General features: G+C 44.3%; 2 protein-coding genes across 4 annotated transcripts; one reads left to right on the plus strand and one right to left on the minus strand.

Annotated features, from left to right (window-relative positions):
* The first annotated feature begins 1231 nt into the window (after positions 1-1231).
* dalrd3 (DALR anticodon binding domain containing 3) lies at positions 1232-16583 on the plus strand. Its single transcript, XM_022225807.2, has 10 exons — positions 1232-1460; positions 7563-7906; positions 9133-9524; positions 10985-11067; positions 11506-11758; positions 12751-12833; positions 13225-13354; positions 13777-13949; positions 14254-14322; positions 15174-16583. The coding sequence occupies exons 1-10, from the start codon at positions 1233-1235 to the stop codon at positions 15291-15293; spliced, it is 1875 nt and encodes a 624-aa protein (XP_022081499.2). The 5' UTR covers position 1232; the 3' UTR covers positions 15294-16583.
* LOC110974272 (uncharacterized) lies at positions 14679-24303 on the minus strand. Of its 3 annotated transcripts, XR_015424993.1 has the most exons (9): positions 23938-24302; positions 23003-23269; positions 22139-22288; positions 21689-21832; positions 21197-21370; positions 20536-20728; positions 19910-20230; positions 15988-19679; positions 14679-15343 (listed from the first exon to the last, which is right to left on the minus strand). XR_015424993.1 is itself a non-coding variant. In XM_022225805.2 (8 exons), exons 1-8 carry the CDS (start codon positions 24067-24069, stop codon positions 17323-17325), a joined length of 3735 nt encoding a protein of 1244 aa, XP_022081497.2. In that variant the 5' UTR covers positions 24070-24303; the 3' UTR covers positions 15486-17322. The 3 variants fall into 3 exon arrangements, 2 of the variants coding, with proteins under 2 accessions (XP_022081497.2, XP_022081496.2); XM_022225805.2 differs by lacking the exon at positions 14679-15343 and having other exon boundaries at positions 15486-19679; positions 23003-23266; positions 23938-24303; XM_022225804.2 differs by lacking the exon at positions 14679-15343 and having other exon boundaries at positions 15486-19679.
* Positions 24304-24331: the final 28 nt, after the last annotated feature.

Genomic DNA, 24331 nt, shown 5'->3' on the forward strand with positions numbered 1-24331 from the left:
GCGAGTCAGAGGGCGCTTTTCATTTAGAATGGTCAAGATTGAAAAGGCGAAACTTCAAAATATGTACGCTTGGGACCCTTCTTCGGAATAAGTTGCTAAGTTTTAATTTCATTTAATAGTATTTAATCAAGAAGAAATTGCATTTTAGAATACTAATATGTGATAACTAATCCAAATGTATTCATAATTTAATTAAATGAGTTGAATTTAGAGATTATAAACCAGACAAGTACAAAACTAAATCATTGGACACCACGGGTAAACAGTTTCTTAGTTTAGCGTTCCTACTTCAGATTGGATTTCCATCAATGCAGTTGAGGACTATCCACTCTGAGCTCCGTCCTGACCGTGGAGACAGTGCAACTGGAATTTTTGTCTTTCACAATTAAGACCGTTTAGAAAATCGCGATATTCCGCAATTACATCTTAATTTCGCGAATACATACATCCATTAAATTCCCCAGTATTCAGTCTTAATCTGTGGTAATTTTACTGGCAAAAAGCAAACAAAAAATCAACTCAGATGATTTAAGCCATCTTTTCAATAGCTCCGTGGTTGTTTACTGTTCGTCAGTCTGGGGATCCCCATCACAGTGACCATAAATTACAGAGGCTAGAAGGGGTTCCACAACGGCGATCTGCCATACACTGATGTCTTTATCAACAACACAACTGAAAGAGGGAGAGCGTCACCAAAATGCTGTCCCAAGTGGAATGGGAGCCCTTGGAACATCGTACAGCAGCCCAGGGATCGACCCTCCTCTACAAATCTGTCAACAAAATTGTTGCCACCAATCAGACTCATACCGGGTCAAACCAAACCATTCCACAAGACAACAGGTAGCAATCTCCTTCATCAAACCATCCGCACGTAAAGACTGCTACAAGTTCTCATTATTTCCAAGAGCTTTTGCAGAATGGAATAAATTACCACCGGAAATGCGTCATGCATTGCAATTTTCAAGTCGAAACTTCAATTTCTCAATATAGGTGATATCATCGGGGGAGTCACTTTACGTAAAATTTCTGCTCAGTTACTTCGCGCCTGCATATACATCCCTGATGAGGAGATTATGCAATATTCCACCACAACCAGAATTAAAAGCTTAACGAAGGTACAGCAATGATGGGAGGACTGATGGTGCCAGTCTATGCAGTTAGTCTGGCTCCAAAAGAGGTTTTCGTTTTTCTTTTGATTCGATAGGAGTAGCTAGTAGTCGTCTGGGTGATATATGCTTAGGCTGGCCGTAGGTACACGTGACGTGTGTCCGAAAATGAGCGATTTATTGAAAGAATTTACGGCTTTTTCCGAAAGACTGGAACATTTTATTCTATCATTCAGTGCGAAAACGAACCTGGTTAATGTAAGAGTTGATTCGAAAATTTTGAGGTGGAGTAAAAAGCCAAATCTTGGTGATTTCAGCGTAGCAGCGGCGGTCGCAGACAGGCTGAAAATTAAGGTAGGGCCTAGGCTCTAGCCCAACGCACGGACGTGTATAATAAAATCTGGACTCGCAATGCCCTTAAGGGTGCACCACTACAAATAAATTCCCATAGACTGCAATGATAAATCCCCACACTTTGCAATAATTTTAAAAATACTCACAACTCTCACAGATGTCCAGGCTGCACAGAAATACGATGATCGACATGTCCCCTTTCATTTTCCTTTCAATTTTCGGGGGGTTGACCAATGAATTTTTGAGAAATTTTCACCAGAAGCACACCACCCCTAAAATGAAGAAAATGTCCCTGCCCAGAAAAGTTGCCATTTTGAAAAACCATCCCTCTGCAAAACGGCCAAATAGTGCCATTTTCGGACCCAACTGCACCCAAATTACTCAGAATTTGACGCCCAGAGTCCGGGCCAGGGGTTCAGTGCCACATTTCTCCAATTCCTCAATTTCATGGCTCTCAGGACTCTCTAATATAGAATATTTTGAGTGTATAACTTTTATTAATGAGCTCGGCGGACATATTTAGGGCCTAATTACCAGGGTGCACCCTTTAATAGCAGGCAACTTTCATATTTTGGCATGAGAGTCCAATCAGTGGAAGCAGAATTATCTGGGAAGTAATTTTCTGCAAAAAAATTTGAAAAGTACTGTTCCTCTGAGAAACCACAGGGCTTAAGGTGTAGGGGTGTGGCTATGGTGTTTCCCAGTTTTTTCAATGGGAAAGCACGACTGTTGTGCATGTCTTGGGCATCATGAGGGCACTCAATTCTGTCCTTTCCACATCTAATTGTGAGAAATTTTCCCTCATTTACACATGCATGTTATTTTTGGGTCCATCTGGGGTCATTTTGATGTGATTTTTTCCACTTTAGGGGCGGAGGGAGGTGAAAAAGTGGGGGGGGGGGTGTCTAAGTAATATTCAGCACAGCTGAAACACACATTGTTGAATTGAACAAGGTTCTCTGTATTTTACAGGTGACTGTTGACATATTAAAGATTACAGGACATTTGTGAAAGTTTATTTCAGCAACTAAACATTCTTGGAAAATCCACAACTGTGCACAATGGGCCTTTGATGACATGTTTTAATTCCCACATGTGGCTGTCCATTTAATTGCCTGCAACTCCCAGCTGAAGATTTATTAAACGACCCCTATAATGGCTCCTTGGCCAAGCCCTTTTCACTCTGCAGTCTCCATTGTCCTAGCTTGGTTAATTACTGTCCCCAAAGATTTCATGAGACCAATCTTTCCCTCTCTCCCCCCACCCCCCCCAACCTGCCATAAAATAACAAAAGAAATAAACTCCCATGTGATTTGGTCATCATGCTGGGGTTCAACAGTGAGTATTAAATAGTACATGCACTGTGCCACATGGTCACACAGAGTAGAAAGTTGCTCAAACTTGCAGTGCAAGCTATTTCTGCAAAATGGGTCGCTTGGGACGTGCAGTTTACAAAAGGAAGAAAAGTTGGTTCCAGAAAGGCCATAACTTGTCACCTGCAAAATGCATGCCAGAAGACAGTCAACTGAAGCTGGACTCACCAACAGTCTACATAAGGCCAACACAAGAGCAGATGAAACTCGCTGTTGCCAGAGATGAACAGGGGTTCTTTTGTACCACGCCCAATGCTGTGCCGACAAGGGATGTCATGCTGCTCCGTCCCAAAGCTGCCGAGACTTCTCCTCTTGACAACCTCCAACACAAGACGAATGCAGAAGTCAAGTGCCAGGGAGCAGCAGATCAGTCCGAAGGAGGGGTCCGAGCGACATACCGGTTTGTCGACATCCATTCTGCAGTCGACCTGGGTGCCCAGGCTATTCTAGATCACCAACAGGTGCATCCAGATTGCGATGGCCGCCCCACGCTGATGCCAGATGCTGAGGAGCGTCGAGGTTTGGGCGTGTCCGAGATGATGTCCTGCCAGAAGTGTGGGTTTTGCAGCGAGAAGAGAAAACTGTTCACGGAGATTCCACAGAGGGGGCGAGGACGACGGACCGCCGCTCCAAACATGGCGCTCTCGGTGGGCCTGTACAACACTGGAATTTCAACAGCTGGTGCAAGGAGGCTCTTGTCAGCAATGGACACAACTGTTCCTTCGGTGAGTGCCCTGCAAAACACATCAAACAAATGCGGTGAAATTATCACCGCAGAAAATGAAAGAGACATGTGCAACAAGAGAACAATCGTGAAAGACATTCATGAACTGCAGGGTTACGAGCGAGAAAGTCCAGTTGCAGTGGAGACCGACAGACAATATAACAATCCTCTTCGAAACTGTCGCAAGAAAACACCCTTCATCCCAGCAACGCAGACAAGAGATGTTGTCTGTGAAAATGTCACAACCAGCAAATTTGTCATCATGTACCACCATGAGAACAAACTATGCAAAAAATGTGACAGTTCCAAAGCAGGGGATCACAAGCATGCCGGGAAATGCACAGCCACTCGCCCAGCGAACTACAACATGGGAGACGAACGTGAAGGCGGCATTCAGTGTGCACAAAAACTTTTAAACTGTACAGAACCTCTTTTTGTAGATAGAGTGACAACCGATGCCGACGGTTGTCTGGCAGAAGGTGTAAGCTCCCATATGCAAAGTAAGACTGCAGGTATGGAAATCGAGCATTTATTAGACCCCCCTCATTTAAACCGATCCCTCTGTGCAGCCCTAAGTCGTGCAAAATTCAGTCCAGATATGTTTCCAGGCCAAACTAAAAAGGAAAAGACAAAGCTGCAGGATCGATTTGCCGATGATGTCAGCCACAGGGCACAGGCCGAGGCTGCTGCCATACTCAAAAACGGTGGTGGGGACTCTTCCAAAATGAAAACCATGTCAGCAAATGCAGCAAGTGCAATCGCTCAATGCTACATGGGAAATCACGACCTTTGCAAAAAGTGGTCACCAATTTGTAGGGGTGGTAAATATAAATTTCCATACCTGCCAGTAAATGCCCGTGGCAAACTGAAATTGTCAACTTGTGACGAACAGACTCTTCTCAGAGTACTAAGCAAGAGACTTTGCCAAGAAGCCATGGACAAAACTAAATATGGTACCAGTACTCAGAAAGCTGAATCTATGAATCACGCCTTTTCTGTAACCAACCCAAAAGGAACACAAACCTTCTCAAGAAATGGAGCTTGTAGGGATCACAGCGCAGTGCACTTGGTCAATAACGGACACGCAAATTCAATAGTCCGAAAGTGTAGAGCTGCAGGTTGCCCAATAACTGGTGGCTCGCCAGCTGCAAAAGCCCTCGCTGAAATGGATAAGAAACAGAAGTATCATGCCAAACGTGCAAAAAGTCAGCAATACAGATCACGCAGGGCTCAATTGCGTTCACAAAGGTTCCATCTGTACTATACCACGCAGCCACTTTACAAACGTGGCCAACTAGATCCCAAGCCAAATGATGATTTGAAGTGTGACACAAACACTGACTGCCTCCTCATCCAAAGTGAACATAATTACTGCAAACGTTTTCCAAAAAAGTAAGGTATTGCAACAGTGACTAATTTTTGGCATGTCAACAGCAAAAATACCTTTCAGAGGCTTAAACTCAAATGATGCAGTCCCTGAGCTCACCGTGCCCTTGGCACCTATGCCGTCTTTTGCACACTTTTCGGGCATTATTTTGTGCTCTTGTTTCCAGGGAAAGATGGCCGAAGCAGACACACAATGAATTATGGCACAGGTGACTTACATCGCACTGCCGTGGCAGATTTAAATTTCCAGTGTGTACCATGTAAGCCACCCTGTGTACAGTCTTCAGAGTGCGTTTGTTCGAGCCGGGCATTTTTACAGAAATCATTCCATATGTCACCCTCTCCTGCTCTCCAATTCTTCTCACACACCCATGCCAAACAAGGCATCCTTTCCACGACTCCAGTCTGCTTTTTTTGGCAATTATCAGCTTGACTCGTTTGCACCATAAATCCTGTTCGGCCATTTTGCGCTGTGTTTTCAAACTTCTTACCTTGGACAAGCCACACATCGTCCATGCTGTCCAAACTAAGTCAAGTCCACACAGGATATTCGCCACCGATCCAAAAGTAGACTTGAGAGATTTTTAACTGACTGAATAAAAAAATATGTCTCTTCTGTGTACAATTTGAATAATACTGTAAAAGAATAGCCCAAAGAAGACAGAAAAGAACAAGCAGTGACTGAGGTAAAACACTCACCATGTTTTGTTTACAATTTTCTAGCAGTCCAGCCATGTACATACATGCTTACTCCATTGTGGTGTTTTTGCAATAAAAACCTCAAAATCAGAGGTACAGAGTGTCAAAGAATTTGTTTTCCTGTCTATTTCATCTTAATTATGTCCATTTCAGCTTAGTTGAGAGAAACTGCTACAGAAGGCAAATGTTTAAATCCCAGTCAGAACAACATGGCCGCCACCATTTTCAAGATCTATAGGGTGCACCACTACAAATAAATTCCCATAGACTGCAATGATAAATCCCCACACTTTGCAATAATTTTAAAAATACTCACAACTCTCACAGATGTCCAGGCTGCACAGAAATACGATGATCGACATGTCCCCTTTCATTTTCCTTTCAATTTTCGGGGGGTTGACCAATGAATTTTTGAGAAATTTTCACCAGAAGCACACCACCCCTAAAATGAAGAAAATGTCCCTGCCCAGAAAAGTTGCCATTTTGAAAAACCATCCCTCTGCAAAACGGCCAAATAGTGCCATTTTCGGACCCAACTGCACCCAAATTACTCAGAATTTGACGCCCAGAGTCCGGGCCAGGGGTTCAGTGCCACATTTCTCCAATTCCTCAATTTCATGGCTCTCAGGACTCTCTAATATAGAATATTTTGAGTGTATAACTTTTATTAATGAGCTCGGCGGACATATTTAGGGCCTAATTACCAGGGTGCACCCTTAATCAGCTTATAGAGTTGTTACGCCCCAACTACAGCATAAGTCCCAACTATAGTTGGGACAGTCCCAACTTTAGTGCTGCAGTTGGGCTGGCTCAACTATTGTTGACCAATGCCTGTGGAAAATGTCTAGACATTATCCAAGTCACACGTGACACAATTCATCTAAAATGTGGCACTTCATCTGTTCATCTAGCCCTATGACCAATGACATGACATTTGTAAACAATATGACTTTGGCACATGCTGGTCACATCATGCATACTGGACCCCTCTGCTGTAGTTATGCCGGCCCATGGAGGTAGAATAACAGAGCCGGCCCAACTGTAGCACTATAGTTGGAACGGGCCCAACTATAGTTGGGACTGATGCTATAGTTGGGGTGTAACAGAGTCATTGAATCCACTCGCGGCCATTTTACCGAGCCAAATACAAAGCTTTCCTGTCAATGCCCGCCTTTGTTCTTCGTGACGTCTATAGAAGGGAGTCAACCCACGCTTTTGTATTTGGCTCGGTAAAATGGCCGCTGGTTTGCTTCTTTTTCATACAAAGGCGTTGCAAGTCCAGGTTTTTTTATATACGTCCGTGGCCTCACTTAGCATGCGTTGGGCTGCATTGTTTAGTCACCTTGAGAGTCTGTGCTTGTGTGACAGACGAATCGGGAACCGGTGAAATGAATAGGTATAGCTGAATAACACACATGCACTTGCACCCATGTAGTGTACAGTACCGTGGGAGAGGAGCAGATGTTGGACCCCACAGTTCTGGGGGTACACTTAGCCCAGGTTTACAAGCTCTTTGTGGCCTTATCTATCCGTCTGGGGGGTGTCTGAATTTTCTGTGTTTGGCCTTAACTACCTGAGACCACTTGTGTTACTAAGCGTCATCTGATGTAAAATCACAGTGTGCTCACCCTTCAAAACACTTTTTGACATGTCTAATTAGTAATTGACTTGCAACATGATCATTGGAAGATTTATAACCTACCATCATCATCACAGGTTTTAGTGTCAGCAACACCAACAAAGATTGCATATGGGGCGATTTTAGCAGGAGGAAAGGCTGTACCGTGCCTCTGAGTAAAATAGTAGGGTGCTTGATACACTTTTTTTTGATACACATGTTTTTGGCACTTGAAAGTTTTGAAGGTCTTTACAATTGTACTTTTGCTTAAAAAGTACTCTTTACCAAAAACCCTCTTCCAGGATAGCAAGGTTTTCAGCGATGCACTACTCAAGGAATCCCTTCACTGGCCACTCCCAATCGATACCTGCGCACTCACAGAGCAAGGAGCACTGGGCTTCAAGCTCCATCGCCCCAGCATCTTCAAGAAGGTCCTGAATGGGGTGGTGCTTGAGGGTGACAACTACGGACGGTTTGCAGGCAAGGGAGCTGATGTGACTCCAGTAGGAGTTGGCATCATCAGCAGCAGCCTGGCGAGGGTTGAGACAGTGGACATAGCTTCACAAATTGACCAAGACCTCACACTCGGTCAGTTGAGAGGTCTGCTTCTGACTGAACACCTGTCAGCTTTGCTCAAAACTGCAGGGTTAGTCTGCCAAGCCAAGAAAAAAGTTCAGTGTCCGGCCTCCTTGATTTTCCAGTTTCGTAAACACAGACCAGTTTTTAACAGAGTTGCTGCCTCGAGTCATGTGACTTGGACTCGAGTCGCTATTTTTGTGACTTGACTTGTAAATACCAGTTTTGACTTGTGACTTGACTTGGACCTGCAAAAAATAACTTATGACTTGACTTGGACTTGCAAAAAATGACTTGTTACCAACCAAAGTCAGATTGACACTACTCCCCGGCCCCATATATTTTTATAACTCGTAACTTCGTAAGTTGATGCCTGGTTCTTTTTGCTGATTACAGCAGGACAAAATAATGTGCAGGTTGACTTGTACTTGGACAAAGAGACTTGTGACTTGACTTGTATATAATGACTTGTGACTTGAGTTGGACTTGCAAAAAAATGACATGCTGCCAACTCTGGTTTTTAAAGGACTACCTTTTATTTTAGCGAAGAAAGGATGTTCAGTACTTAGGAGTTATGACAAGACTGCTCTTTCATCTTGTTGGTGTTCATGAAATCCAAAAGTCACAGAGGCCGGATGAATTACACGAATTAAAGCCAGAATTATCTTTTAAGTACATCAAATAAGTTGAAATTGAGAAGCACTGTAAGATATGTTGAGACTGATAACTTTAATAATGGTCTAACTTTCAGGGAAAAAGCACGGGCATCTCATTTTGCCTGAAGAAAAAGGAGGAGGGAAGGCAATTTAGAAGTACTGGCCTTTGCAAAATTGAGTCCTTTTTCTGAGTCTCCTAACAAGCTGCAATGTGGATTAAGTGAGGGTCGGGCCAAAGAATCACGGCAGTGTTGGCTTGGTTGTTTAAATATTAAAAAAAAGGAATGTAAGTGCTTGGGCTAACATAGCGTGCAAGAAATATGCAGATGCTTCTGGGCTTTGCCCATACAAGTACGTGGATATTTCGGGCATACTTTTTTTTAATAACACTCAGATACCATTTCATCAAAACTCCAAATGCACTGTTTAGGTCTTTCAGGCTTGATTCCTGCTTTACCTCCTCATAATTTGATCGATTTGTGAGACTTGGAAAAAGATTCATCAAATCCTTCTCAGAGGGGCTTAGTTCTGCCATCTTCAATCCTGCAAAATCCTGCAGAACTTGATGGTAGGTTTTGGAATGTCAAGAGTAAACAATTTTTGTGCAGAGATCGTTGTTTTGTACCATGCGTTTGTGTAGATTTCAAGTAAGCCGTCTGACACCAGCTACATACTCGTCTGAAATTTTGGACCGCTTTGGAATAAAGCCCTTTGATACGTGTGGAACTGAAGCAACCGCATCACAGGAACTGAAAACAGAAACTCAGGACAGATTAGTCAGTATGGCCTCCCGCTGCAAATTCAGAACTGATAACCCAAGGTCCAAATGGCAAGAGGGCATGAACTCAGATCAGAGGTCAAGTGAGGACATCGGGGCTGGACAGGCTGACTGTACTTTCAGGGATGGCGACCCCAAGGCAGCAAGGTTGTTAAGCCGTGCGGACATCAGTCTGGATTTGCATCAGTTCATCCTGGACGAGAAGCTGCCTCTGGGAAAATCCGGGTATGACAAGAACCTGCAAAAAGTCAAAGGTAACTGTTTTGAAATGTCATGGTGTAACGTACCTGAATCCTATAGTTACCATTGTGATGGACCACATGGCATTTTTCACATTGTTCTGAAGTGTTCATAGTTCATATTGTATGTATGCTTCCTATTGTATTGTGACTTGTGAACTCACCAGTTCGGCCAATGGGGATGAATGGTGTCTTCAAAGATCAGAACACCATCGCAGCTTTACTGTTACTGAAGAAATTGTCTTGAACCGAACATTGAAGTTGTTTATGAAGTAGAACAAAACCATATTCGTAGGCTGAGTGTTTTATACGTGTTTGTCTGTACATGAAATCTTTACTCTTGCCCAATTGTGGTTGCTTATGTCAGAAGCTTCAATATATAAACTTTGACAGTTACGCAAATTATCTTCAAGCAAACTTGAATTCTCAATTCTGATTGGTCAATCCATGGCAACAAACAGCGTGATACGTAACTGTATTGCACAGTTCATATCAAACCGTGCGTAGTGCACTTTTCTAACTCCGTGCATTACGCTATTTTTATGCGAAAAGCAAATGCACGCCTGCAACATTTACTGTAAATACAAAGGTGGTGCATTTGCACAAACGTCTTTACTGCCCATCAAGTTTGCATAAGGATAAATTCGTTATCACACTCACGCTCGTGGAACGTGGAATAATGTAGTCCCGTATACCACGAGGCCAAAGACACACTGCATTATTCTGTTTTCCACTCACGCTCGTGGAACATGGAATTATGTAGTCCAGTATATGACGAGGCCAAAGACACAATGCATTATTCTGTTTTCTACTCACACTCATGCGATAACTAATAATTGTCTATAGGTATAGTTGTAATTGTTAATACCTCACCCACAGGTTCTGTATCTCGACTTACTGAAAGCCAGTCACGTGACATTTGCTACTTTTGCTATCTTGGCCAAAAGAACTGTCCTCATAGCAACCAAAGAACTGTACAATGACCCCCAGCATTGTGTCCAAATGAATACTGGCATGTGCGTTGTGTGCATTCCGAATGTGTCAGCCCTACGCAACTGAGTTCAAATATTTCATGAAGAGGTAGTTTGGGAAAGCTCTGGGAACTTTTCAAATTGACGCACCTGTTATATGTATTAAAGTCCAATCAATTAGCTATCACGCCATCCAAAGCAGTCAGTAACCATGTAATGCTGTGTGTGTTTCAGGAGCAATTCCCCTTCTCATATGCACAAACAAGCTGATAAAAAACATTTTGTTGATTGGTTTCCATTTGAACCTGTAGAAGAATATTCAATCACTATTTGGTTAATACATACCTGCATGTTTCCAGTTGCCATTATTTTTACCCTAACAGTCATCAATCCTTCAAAAGTGGATGGATCAATGACTCTTAGGGTTAATGACATAAGCAAGCTGACTTTGGTGACTTTGCATTGCTGTTAACAGTCTAATTGCTATCTCACTAAATTTTGTAGTTGTCTTACCCGATGGCTCACCCTCTCCAATCTTGATGCAGTGTTCCTTCATAGAGGACAGTCTCAGTCAGACAAATCCAGAGGTAAGTTTGAGTTCCAATTTTTTCTTAACGTTATTTGTTTATTTGCTGACCTCCGCAGAGCATAAAACATGACCCTTTGGTCCAGTATCACAGAAGATAAGAAGGGTATCCTCTGCTACTTACTGACCTTTTGCCGAGCAAGTGGTCAAACACTTGAATGTTCATGAATCACTTGAAAACGGGTTCATCAGCGTGGTAAACTGCCGTCGAGTGAATCCAGAGCAAAAATGTTTATTGAGGGGGTGTTTGCAAACATTGAGAAGTTTTATGGTTCTTTTTCAGGTGTGAAGGTAAGTTTTGGACTTTTTACCCACTTATGAGGAGTGAAGGAAGAGGTCCTCCTCTTTTTGGGGTGATGTGGTCCTGTTTGTCCTCATGAATCTGCCAGTGACCGTCATGGCATGACCACATTTATACGTTTTCTTTCCATCTTCGAAGCCCTCCCACGTAATTCATGTCGCCAGCCAAGGGTCGTGTTTCCAGCAGCAGCAGGCAGCTCTTGCTTGGCGCCTGTGCTCAACAAGAGCCTCGGCGGAGACCATTCATCAGCACCACCTAACCCACGGCCCTGTCACTGCTCGGAAGGCAGAGTCAAAGGGCAAGGAGGACATTGGTGCAGCTGAGCTCCTCCAAGTACGAGAAATGCAGACGAGGGAAGCGTCGGTCTTGAAGTACGGGGAGGAGGTGCAAGGTGAAGAACCTTTATCTTTGGTTCACAGAGGCTGTATTCACTATTTGCTAAGCAACTTCAGAGGCAAATTACTTCGAAATGGCAATGCAGCTGTAGACTGTGAAAATAACCCACCCCGTCGTTCGGAATCCACCAAAAGGTTTTGGAGGATTTTGCAGGATAAAGGACGATACAACTCCGTCACTTGTGCTTTTCATCGGGTATGTTAAGCGCAAAGAATGAGACGCTAGCTTCTCTCACAGTGGAGGATTCAGTACGGCTCCATTAAAAATATTTGGGTGTTGTGCTGGTGATTAACTCAGTTGTGCTCTAGTTAGCACGACCTTTCTACTATGGAAACTGTCAACCACTTCCTGCCGGGGTGCCCGGTTTCGGGCACATAGGCTTCATACAAGAAGCCAGGGAGCCTGAAATCGGACAAAAGAGTTTGGCCTTGTAACAAAAGACCGTACTCGGAACAAAAGACTGAGCTGCTATTATCAATAGCAGAGAGAATCCGTCATTCTTTCGAAAGATTTTACCACTGTTTGTGGCATTCAGCGCGAGTGGATCACCACCGGGGACAAAAGCGCTCCAGTGATGGGTAATACAAGACGTCAGCAGCGCACTGTGCCAGTTTCAGGAACAAAAGAAAATTACGTAACACAGCACAATCTGGGCTCTTTTTACAAGGCAACAGGCCTGGCTGAAATACTCGAGCGTCAATAGATGTTGTGTGTCAGATTAGAGTAGCCACCAGACAGTCATTCATGTGGGTGTAAACGTCCAGTAAATGAAGTTATGAATTTTAAAGAATTTTGAAAACAGAAAAAAATGAAAAGTCACCTGGCCCAGCAGAATCAACATGGATAAATGGGCCTGACGTGAAGTGGTTAAGGATCTGCATGCAAATAGCCCCAGAAGACCTCCTTGATATTCACCTCCCAGTTGAGTAGCTTTGTGTTGTTTTGAAGGAGACAGATAATCGAGTTATGTCATGTTTTACCCTTCAGGGGAGGGTTGGGATCAACTCATCAGAAGACTGGCAATTGCTGGACTGAAATTTGAAATACTGGGAAAGCAGTGCGGACACATGGTGAGCGATGCAATCGCAGTTGTAGTAATCTGGTGTGGATTTGAACAAGGCCTACAAACCTTAGCAGGACCAATAGATCAACAAACTTGGAATAAGTGAAATAGACTGCTCTTTTTTGCAACACATGTATGAACATACTGGAGCACACTCTATTAGACTCATCCCACTGAGAACAGTGGGCCTTACTACATTGTCGAAAAGTAATGCAATCAATGATATCCCAAGCACTCTGTGGTGTGTTCTTGTCAAGGTGAGTCACTTTGTGGTACAGCTGATGACGCAAGAAACATTTAGTCAGTTTGCTTAATCCTCGTTTTCAAAACTTCTGCATCGTTGAGTAATATGAATAATTATTAGTTGCTCAATTCCGTGCCATTTATTCCGCTATAAGCTGAAGGTAGAGCTGTCCAACTCCCGTAACTCCAGCACGTGGCCAGACAGCAGGGATGGCGTGTTTGTGATGTACAACTATGCGCGGCTTTGTACACTGTTCAGCCATTTTGAAGAGGAGGTGGCCAAAGGTGAGATGCCTATGCGCTTGCTGTTAAAGTTCTTTCGCGCCATGGCTTTTCACAAATCAATATCAGAGTGTCACTTTGCTAACTCTGTTTTTGGTTTGGTCTATGATCCATCACGGGCTAGAATGATTCTACAATTAGTCCAAAACTGTCTTTTCCAAAGCGACGTTTCAAGATAAGCTTGGTGGCTCACCCCATCAGCCATGCTTGTGGATAGAAATGGCAAGACCATGTTTACACATCTTCTGGGGAAAGTGGCTTGAGAAATGAACGGGAAAAAAAGTCATTATTTTTAAAGCCTATTTCAAATATTAAAAAAATTGTTATTTAGGTAGTCTTGCTAAATATTCAAATACAGTCATTGTACTTTATCTGTCATTAGTTCAAATTAGTTGCCTTAATTTTTTTCCCTCCAACATTGTCAGGGACATACCCTCCCCTGCCTGATATCGCGAGCTTGGACTTTGGCCTCCTACGCGAAGACCAGGAATGGGGACTGCTCTTCCACTACGTCTTGCAATATCCGGTCATGCTGTCCGAGTGCGTCGCTGACTTGCAGCAGATGAGGGGGCCGCATATCAGTATCCACACACACCGGGTAAGACCGTTGGCATGGGTTGAAACGGAACCTAGTAACCCTGAATCATCAAGCGTTTGTCCCGAGGAGGCTGTTTTCATAATTCACGGTGCCCGTATGGTTTTGGTATTAACCATCCAAAATTACAGATTTATTTACAAGGGTTATCATTTTTCTAAGCAGGAAATCCAGCAAGAGCATCAAGCATGTCCAAAAAATTTGAAATATGCCCACTCTGTTTTCAAACAAGAAAACCACTCCCTACTACCAGCGAGTTGGCTCTAATGGTCCAAGTTCTAATTTACTTTTATCCTTTCTGAAACAGGTATGCGGTTTCTTGGTCAGCCTTTGCCGTGATCTGAGCTCATATTACAGCCATACCCACGTACTCGGGGTAAGTATGCATGACGGTCTTTCTCCACACTGCAGCTCTCTTTCCCTAAGATCACTCTAGGCCAAGTCTAATATGAAGCCAACGCTGTGCATATAATTTTTGTTTTGTCTTAAAACGGGTCAGTTATTATTGAACTGCTAGTGATACAGAACTTTTGTTCGGGATATCTCTTGAGGAAGGTTCTTCTCAGAACCTAAATACATTAAACGAGATCACCGTCCAAACACTGTGGCACACCGATTCATGTCTGTTTCCACCATGCCATGCTGTACATGTCGGTCTACTGCATAACCAGTCAACAAAGGCAGTGAGATAAATATATGACACCGTTGAATGATGTCTCTTTGCATAAGTCGTCAGTCCCCATGGAATTCTTTCCACGCTCAAGTTTTATTAAAAATCAGCTTGACTCTACTTTTGCAAGTGTGCTTGACTTGCTTGCTTGTCAAACTGTGCTTGACAATTTGCGCCTCCTCAGTGGGAGACTTATGAGAGGATTTGTGGCAGCAACATACCTTTTTCTACTGCTTGCATCATTTCAAATTCACTCTCATGAACCTGAACATGATGTAAGCACAAAGTGTCCGAAAAGTCTTTTGTTAACATTAGTTGATATTTTCAAGCGTATTTAACTTTGGAAATTCAAAAATTGGCTCCAGTTTTAGCTGATACCAGATCAGATTCTTTGTCGCAAACTGAGGAATAACGGCATTCAAATCAGTCTTTGAATTGGCGAGCTGATTTCCTCAGAAACCCAAACTTTACAACAGAATTGCAGTGCCACTTGTGTAGACCGTCCCAAGGAGACCCACAGCCTTCCAAACGACACCGTTATCATTTTCTTCCACAAGGAGCCAAGGCCCCATCTCGTCCCTGTCATGTTCGCTCGTTTGCACCTCCTGAAGGGCGTCCAGCAGATCCTCAAGAATGGCCTGTCGCTTCTCAACATCCAACCTCTGTCACAGATGTAATGCCCTTCTATGTTACTCCTCCTGTGGTAGGCTTCTCAATGAAGAAAAGCCTGGGAGAGGGTGGGGAGGAGTCAGATTTTGACTGGAGGCTTGCATCTGTAATCTACTGGGGTATTAATCCCTTGATCCAGTTGATCCAACTCGTGAGGCATTTTGGGTAGCAATGCTGAAAGAGCATTTCTAAAACACATCTTGTCATTTATCTGGTGCTGAATTGCCGCTCTTTGTAAATTCATTGTTTAATCCACTGGGCACGCACGTACGTGCCAGGCTTCTGACATTCGATTCGATTAACAAAAGAGTGGGGGTACATCTAGCATAAAATAAGGCACCCGACTGTAACCCACAGCATTAGCAGCAATAAATAGACTGGAATTGAAGTGTGTTCGGCTTATGCAACAGTAATGAGTTTTGTCGAGTTGAGTTTTCGATCTAGCGCTCTGGTTCCTTTTTTTGTTTGGTTATCTACCAGTGTTGTAGAAACCATCACAAGGCTTCACAAGACCCGTCACAAGACCAGTCACAATTAACAGGGTGAATAGTGACAACGGAGTGTGTTTTGTTTTAGTTCAGTAAAACAGACCGTAACTTGAATACAGATAGGTGAAATATGATATATGTGTTTGGCTAAACACCTGGAAGTTGGTATTAAACAGTAGGAATTGGGCCTAAAAATTGAATGGAAAACATTTACCTTTGAACTGTTCATCACAAAGCATGTGCTAAATCTCATCAGTCACCCAGCCATGAGGATTCAGATTTCAGTCAACTGATAGGGGCATTGAAACTCTGTAAAAGCCAAATTTTCCTGCATTTCAAGTTACACAGACTCTTGATGCTAACGTGCAGCTACGGGACCCGGTGGTATAACGGTAAATACCATATTAAAACACCTGTTTTTCCACATGAAATTGTCATGAAACATGTATGCATATGCTATACAGGCACACGTCTCGCTGGATGGCTCGTATCTATAGCAGGCTGCCTCCTTGTGTTGGAAATTCGTCACAAACCATGACAACATGGTTGCTAATAATAACAGGAAGTACAAAGAGTTTGGCAAGTCCTTATTATTTGTTTGCATCGCACAGAAATTCCCATGAAAAGTGAATGAGAAAGCCGGTTTAGTGTATTTGTGCAAGTATTGAAACATCATTTGTTGTGCATTTTGTCATTGAATTGTGCTTCAGAATTTCACAGATTCTTCTGTGCTACCCGTCTGGATTTTTGTGGCAAATTGTAATTTTTATAGAGGAAAATAAATTATTTGATGCTGCTGTGTTTTGTAAAGATATGTTGGTGTTTTAATTTTTGTGCGATTCCGACTTGTGTCTTTTCTATTGTGTTTGTTCATATTTATTGCTTTTTTATGCCGCCGACAATTAATTTTAGCCAAAAATGGCTAGTTCGTTTTGGACAAAAAATCTGGGAAACAAACTCTTATACCGTGATTGCATGTGTTCACACTAGTCCGAAAAGGAAACGCACCAACTCTTAGAAGTAAGTATGGCCAAAATTTGATGAAAAGTCAAATCAACCTCACGTAGTTATTGATCCTCCCTGATTTACAAAGTAAGCATCTTTCCATATGTACGCTTTTTGAGTGCGTTGCGTACACGATGCATTTATGAGTTTCACTTTTATGGACACAAAAATCGACCTATTAACATGACACACGTGTGCGTTGCGTTCGGCTGTCAAAATCGCCCCGGGAGCGATTTTGACCTATACACACGCAACGCTTGGTGCAAGTGTTGACGCGCATGGAGAGTCGCCTTTAAATCTCATGATGTTCGCAGAACATTTTACTTACCAAGTTCCTATCAAATTACTCGCCAAAGATTGAGACCCCGCGGCAATGGAACATAACCATTTCCCACACCCTATAGTCCCATCCTACCCTAACCCACAGTAACCCCACATGAGATTATATGTACCTCAAAGTAATGATACCCTACCGCACCATTTATTATCAGTGATCGAAACCTTTTAGGTCATATTTTCCTCCAAATTCTTTGATTATACCGCCTCATGCCACCGGTTTGACCCGCCGTCTTATCTGAGGCGGCTTCATCGCGGCCTCCCTCTGTTCCTTACTCGCAAACTTCATCACGATCTTCTTCGGCCTCTTTAATCTCCTGATCTGCATGGCCTGCTCCCGCAGCGAGCGGTTATGCGCAAGATACTGGGGCGGGATCTCAAACACGGAGAAGGTGAACGCCGACGTGAGCGGCAGAAAGTTGAGGGCCACCATCCGTTCCAGTTTCTGTAGCTCGAGGGCGTGCCTCCGCCACACCTCGCTGACGGTCTCCCAAACGCTCTCGGCCGGCGAGCTCGCCCGGGACGTCTCGCTGCTAGACGAGTAGACGTCGGTCTTCTTGCCGGAAACCCTGGACGGCGTACGCGCCGACTTGTCGTAGAAGTCGCGGCTGCTGGGACGTACCACCATGGACGGCTTCATCAATTTGGCATTGAGAGCTTGGTCTGCCGGTAACTGGGAGAGATCACTGACCGGCCCCGTACGCTGCGGGGATGGAGTTCGCCTGGTCACTCCCGGGGGCTGCCTAGCAGTGTCCCAGTCAAAGGTCCTCGGTAGAGTAGAGTAAGTCATTCGAAAGGATTTGTCGGTGGAGACAGGGGGCAGGGAACCCGCTGGCGGCGGGGATAAACTCAATTCGAAATTGTCAAACTGACTGAAGAGAGACTTCATCGGTGATTTGGCTTCCCGTTCCCGCATAAGCTGATCATCCATCTCTTTCGGCATTAGGTCTTCCTTTGCGGATGCAATTGCCGGAAGAAATCCTGTTGATTTTTCTCCTCTCTCGCCTTTCTCACCGTTTTCTTTTGTGTTTACATCGTCGGCAAAATAATCTTGAGTGTTTGGTTTCCCACCTGATACCTGTTGTCTTGCAAGACTTTGTCTCTTGGAAGTATCAAATTCCTCCCCTGCACGGAGTGGAGGTTGCTTTCTACTCGCTCTGGGGTCACACATTGGCTCTCTTCCTGTGTCCCAACCTGCGGTGGGTTCTTCCTCTTTTCTATTGACAAACTCACGCCGTGCATGGTCAGTCCTAGGCAGCCCCAGAGATCTCTTCCTGTCCTTGGTTCTGGATCTTTGCTCCGTATCGTGGACATTCAACGACGGTAACTGTCCCGGTACTGTGCCCAGTGGTGGAAGCGCCGTGGCTGCCGCATGAGACCCCAACGATTCCCGGCGAGGAGCAGAGCTGGACTGAACGCTCGATCCGGACTCTAAGCCGTTATTCCCGTTATCGTGGATCTTTTGCTTGAAAGTAGCCTTTGTCAGACCCTCACCGGACGATTGGTGAGCTATGTTCTCGGATGATTTGTGAGCCGCGCCAAAGGCATTCGACTGCGCGAGGGTTTCCCTTGGTGTCGCGAACACGTGCTGCTCCAAGTTCCCCGGTCTCGTGTCTGGCTTTCCTGTCACGTTCCGAACGGCAGTGTTCCTGATGGGAACCGCGTTTTGATCCCTGGAAGCTGATTTACTTCCCCTAATGGTATGTCCGCGGCCTCCTCTCGACGAGTCGTTGCCTTCACCTGAGGTGCTTCTGTCCAAGGTTTCTTCCTCGTCTTCAATTACGCCCATGTAGCTGATGCTGCCGTCACGCCGGTTTTTCTGCCCGGCCAAACCCTTCCCCACACCGCCTTTTGAGCTTGGAATCTTCTGACGGTTTCCCTTTCCTTGGGATGGCAGTGGTCTGTTTCCATCTTTATTATCACTGACGCCGAGATCGTCTGGACCATTGATGAGTTTCTCAAAGGATTCATTAGTTTCGACTTCGTCAGCGCCTGCAGAGTTATTGAACGAAGCTGCTCCGTAGGAAAGATACTGTAAGAGTCTGCTCCTGGTAACGGTTACTTTTGAGACTGCATGAGCAGCTGTGTCATCTTCAAATAATTGTTCGCTGTCCTGAAAGATCCGGTGGTTGGTTACAAAATCTATTTCTGTGTCCGTAATGCAGTTTCGTATGGTGCAATGCGGGACTGGACTTTCCACTGTCTTTGAGCTAGGTGGCTCATCTGCCAAGTCTTGGGAGCAGGACAGGAAGTTTCCGTCAGGGATCTTGTCTTTTCCACCGTTGAAAGAATCGTACTGAGGTGGACAATTTTCACCAGTGTTCTGTCTCTCTTCCTTAGGAACAGGTTCTTGCTGAAGGCTTGCTTCGTTTGATTCGTGGCCGTCCGTTTCGGGACTCTCAAAACCGGGATAGTTTGCGTGGATGTCTACCGGCACTTGATTGACTTTGATAGAGTTCAAAGGTAATGCACTTTCCCCTATCTGAAACTTCATGTCTTTGTCCAAGTTGATGATGTGATTCTTAGAGAGATATGATGCTTGGTCGGCTACTGGTGTCCTCAACCCTGCAATGAAACAAATTGGCGGGAAAAGACGTTTTGGCGTCACAGCTGAACACAAGCAAAGGGTTAAAGAGCAAATGGCGCTTCCGCGACAGCTGTACACCTACTCCTGTGACGTGACTTTCTCTGGAAATTTGTTTCAGTGTAAACCAATTTAGTTAGAGGTGATACTATGAAAGCGTCCCTCGATGTCAAAAATTATGTCGAAGGCACTAAAGACGTTAAATGATTACCCGTATTTATGCTAACTGGATCAACGATGGAGGGATCACTTCCTCCCTGCCCAGTGTGGCAATCGGGACCTCCCCTGGTGTCTCTTTCATCGCTGCTAACGGTATCCGCCTGCTCACTCTCGCAGCTGGGTTCACCCTCTGCGGATGAGGTGGGGTCCTTGGTCACTTCCTCTCGGTTTGTTTTTGAGGGCAAGGCTTTCGGTACGTCGTTCGACAATGATTTTGCAAAGTTTTGCCCGCCTTCATGTAGGCCTCGATGGGTGGAGAGATTGCTTTCAAGATCCTCGGCCACTTGCCAAAGTTGACTCTTCAGATTCCAAACTATCACGAGAAATTATTTCATTCGTATTGCAGCACTCTCAGTTCGTTGTTTTTAATTTTTTAAAATATACCAGGCTACTGTTATTCCTGTTGGCATTTATAATTGAAATCTGTCCGTCGATTGGACTATTATGTTTTTTGGGGGTGTTTTTTGTGTGTAATTCTTATTACATTAGTCCATGTAAATCAGATTTCCAACCTGAAGGGAATAGTCAATAGAACTACTAATACCAGGTTGGTTATCAAGCAAAGTTAATAGCACTAACCAAAGGAGTCTGGTATAAAGATAAACCTCAAGATTATACCTGTTATTGCTTCCTTGTCCCCCATCCCTGCTGCGGGCCTCTTCAGATCCCCCTGTCTACCCATCCCTGTTTGGTTACGTCGATGAGATTCCGTTAGACAAAAGCCGTCTCCCCCTCGAGTTGTTGGGACGGTCTCGGCCTGAATGGCCTCCAGAAAGCATTGCTTGTCGATCGGGGTCAATTGGGCGAATTTCTGACGAGAAGAAAGAAGTGTCATTTGAACCAGCCCTATAAAGTTGAGTTATGGGCGTGGCCTGATGACAAGTTCACTTAGATCTGTGCTTTGTGGAAGTATAAACTGAACAGAAGTAGTTTCTGTATTGGGGAAGTCGCAATGAGTGTGTCAGATGAGCTACGGTGTATTTGTCTTTTCCATGCACCGTGTACACTAGTTTTGAAGAAAGGACGGGGGGGTGATTAATGTGTTTTAATGGATTGGACGAAAGCTCTTAAGAAATACCAAAAGATGACTAGACAGTAGGGAACCACTCACATTTGTAGGTATTTGTAGGACAACTTTGTAGGACACGGATTCTCCCGTACATGAGGCCACGTCAGAATTGGCTGCGCACGACTTTTTATGGGAGCTGGCTGCGGCCACTATACCACAGATCTCGGTGTAATTTCAAGGCGTTACCCAGTAACTCGGACATGGCCCTACCTGGAGTATTTCGTGGCTGCGACTCGTTAAGGCAAAGCTTGGGCCGCTCACACGACTCTCGGGCTCCTGGCAGTCGGGAGGAGGCCGGCCATGAACGGCCCAGTGTCTGAGGCACCTGTCGCAGTGGAACACCGGCTGTGCCAGACTGCCATTATCGTCTCGGTGTCTCGTGATCTGGTAAGTGATGACAAGTAACCTGAAAGCCTCCTGGTGAAGTTCTTGATCCAATACATGAATGCATGATAACAAGTAACCTAAAAGCCATCTGGTGAAGTTCTTGATCCAATACATGAATGCATCCGTACTGTTTGTCTCACAGTTTTCCTTTTTAACATAAAAATATTGTTCGTCATCTTTGACATAAAGCATGGCAGCATCTTAACATTGTTGTCTTCGCCATTTTAAGTGTCGTCGCTATTGTTGTCGATGATATTCCCATCCTCTTTACCGTCAAGACAATTTTTAGGCAATGTCTTTGGTCCCTGGTGTTACCTGAATAATAACGCCCATGGATTGACACAGAAGCAGCGTCTTTAACCCCTCCTCCAAGGAACGAATGTCCTCATTCTGGTATCGGCACGGAAGAAAACCCAAACCGCCGGCCACTCTTCTAATACGTAGTCGGTGTCTTTGTTTCTGTCAATAAATGTACGGAATCATGAAGGCATCCCGTTCATTTTTAAGATAGTTAAGACGGGCATCAAACAAGGTCAAGAGAAAAAGAAGAACAGTTGAGCAAAAACTGTGGCGTGTACCAGTGAAACTCACCATGCACCCCGGCTTTAATAAACGGACCACACAGAAGTTATTTTACGATGTTTTACGAATTCTTAGAGGACAAAATTCATCAGCAACTCTTACTTTCATGTTGACTCTCGGACCACTGTTTGATACTTATCGACTTTTGGATCCGACACGGCATAACTATCCACGCAAACCAACCTGGTGGTCTCGCCTCGGACTCGATCGGTCCCGGGGAGGGGGCAGTTTGAGATCTTGGCCCTCAATTGACAACACGACGTTGATTGCGGTCGCTGCCCCTTCACTCCGAGTCGATGCGTGTAAGTCAGAAGGGTGGTGGCTCACTTTAAGCTACAGTGATCAATAATGACGCATTGATGTCACATTAATGTATAAAGACCTATAAGATGCATATAGCCACTTATTTCTTTCACTTTTACTTGCTGTCGTGTATAATACACCTCAGTCATATTTCCTCCCGTGTACGTACTCCTTAGCGGGGTTTGCTTTCGTGTCAGTATAGGCTAATTCCTCTGATTTCGAGTGTTTTCTTTTTAAAAAATCGGCATCGCATTAACATCAATTTTTGGTGCTAAAAGCCATCTAGTATTCCTAGAGTATTGGAACTAGATGCTTCTTTTTATGGACGATAGCACGCAGTTCGATGTGCATCCGTCTCGAGCAAAACAAATCAATTGCAGCTTGGATTTGGAAACCCCAGTGCAGAGATGCTGTGTTCGTACTAGATGTGATTTTTTTATTAAAAAGATTTTTTGTACATGTGTTCGTATATGCCATATCTCACCCATTCTCAATTTGTTTGATATTTGTAATGCACCGTTTGAAGGTCCAATCAAGTGCTGCGATTTTCCCCCAAAGTTACACAGGCACCGAAGGAATCACACACTGGATTTGCACTTGTCGACTTAATATTGTTACTGTTTGTCACTAGCAGAACACGAGAACAGTAACTAATAAACTTTCATGAATTGAGGATGATGGGTTTATAAACAATACTTTGGCATTACTGAATCGGTAACAAAACTCCAAGTGGGTCTTCATCACCTGCGTTGTTTTCTTGGACCGCTGGAGAGTGGGTAGATGGCCCGGCATTGTGCATTGGCATCTGGCATCCTCACGGGCATGCGCTCTAGTGTAGTTTATGGCTGGTAAACACACGGCGATGTCGTCGATACTGTGGGAGCTGTCGAACTGCTGGGTTAGTGGTCGCCGGGAACCAGGCGGGTCCGTGCAGCTCTTGCTCGGGTGGGTTGGAATGGCTTCGTTCGAAGAACCGTCACCTCGCCTTTGGATTGAGCTTGTCGCCCTCTTCTTGGGAACCCCCCCCCAAAAAAAGGACAAATCGGCATAACAAAAAAGACAAGCAATATAGCTATGTGATAGTTCCAAACATCCAAGAGTCTACCTGCAATTTTCCTGCCCAAATCAAAACTTCCTTGCGACGGATTACAGCCAAACAATCCCCGACACAAAGTAGCTTGTCTCAGCACGGGATAGGGCATGAACGAGACATGATTATTTATCCTCATAATAAAGGTATAATTTTCCCTTACACCAAATGCAAATGAGTATTAATGTAAAGGAACTGCCCTTGACGGCCTTGCCGTTACTCTTCGTTTGCTTTTATTGATATATTTTCTTAGTTTGCCAATCTTTACTTTTTGGGGGCACATTTTTTAGTTTGTTCAACCAAAAGTTTTGAATGTTATTTCAAAACTTTCTAGAGACGTGTGTGGGCCCGAAATGACCTCAGCAGCCTCAGGAAGTCTTCCATCTACATAGTTACAGGAAGGTTTGTGGAGTCATTGTTGAGAGGATGTTGCTGCGGGAAATATGACAGTCTGACGCGCATGCTGTTTAAGTAAGGTGTACCCTTAGGGTAGTTTTTGCAAGCTTGTGTCTGTCCTTCTTTGAAAATGCAGCCTCATTGTGTATTGCGCATGGGTAAAATAAGGGGATTTTAGAGATGTAATTCTTACCAGTGCTGCTTGTTCAGCGAGGACGTCCTCAGCATGATGAGGTGCGGGTCGTACCGGGGACTTGCCACCACCATCTGATCCAACCAGAGTCTGACCAGCTTTGCCAGGAAGAACCACTCGTATCAAAGACATCTTTTTCCCGACGTTTTCAGTTCAACTATCGACAGCATTCGGTCCATAACTTGGACGACAACCTTTTGAAGATTTCACTGCAAACGAGACGAGTTATTGGCTCATGTATGAGGTTTATGAAGGTGAACGTCCAATTATGTCGGTGGTATTTTAAGAAGAAATGCCGACGGAGTTCTTTGGGGAAAGGCGTAATGCTACTAACCAGCAAGAAGATTGTTTTGGAAACGCGGAACTTTCTGCGCCAAAAATACGCCGGCGTGAC

This window comes from Acanthaster planci, linkage group LG04 (genome assembly GCF_054643075.1).
Source record: "Acanthaster planci isolate LZ-2023a linkage group LG04, COTS_SCS, whole genome shotgun sequence".
NCBI classification, from domain to species: Eukaryota; Metazoa; Echinodermata; class Asteroidea; order Valvatida; family Acanthasteridae; genus Acanthaster; species Acanthaster planci.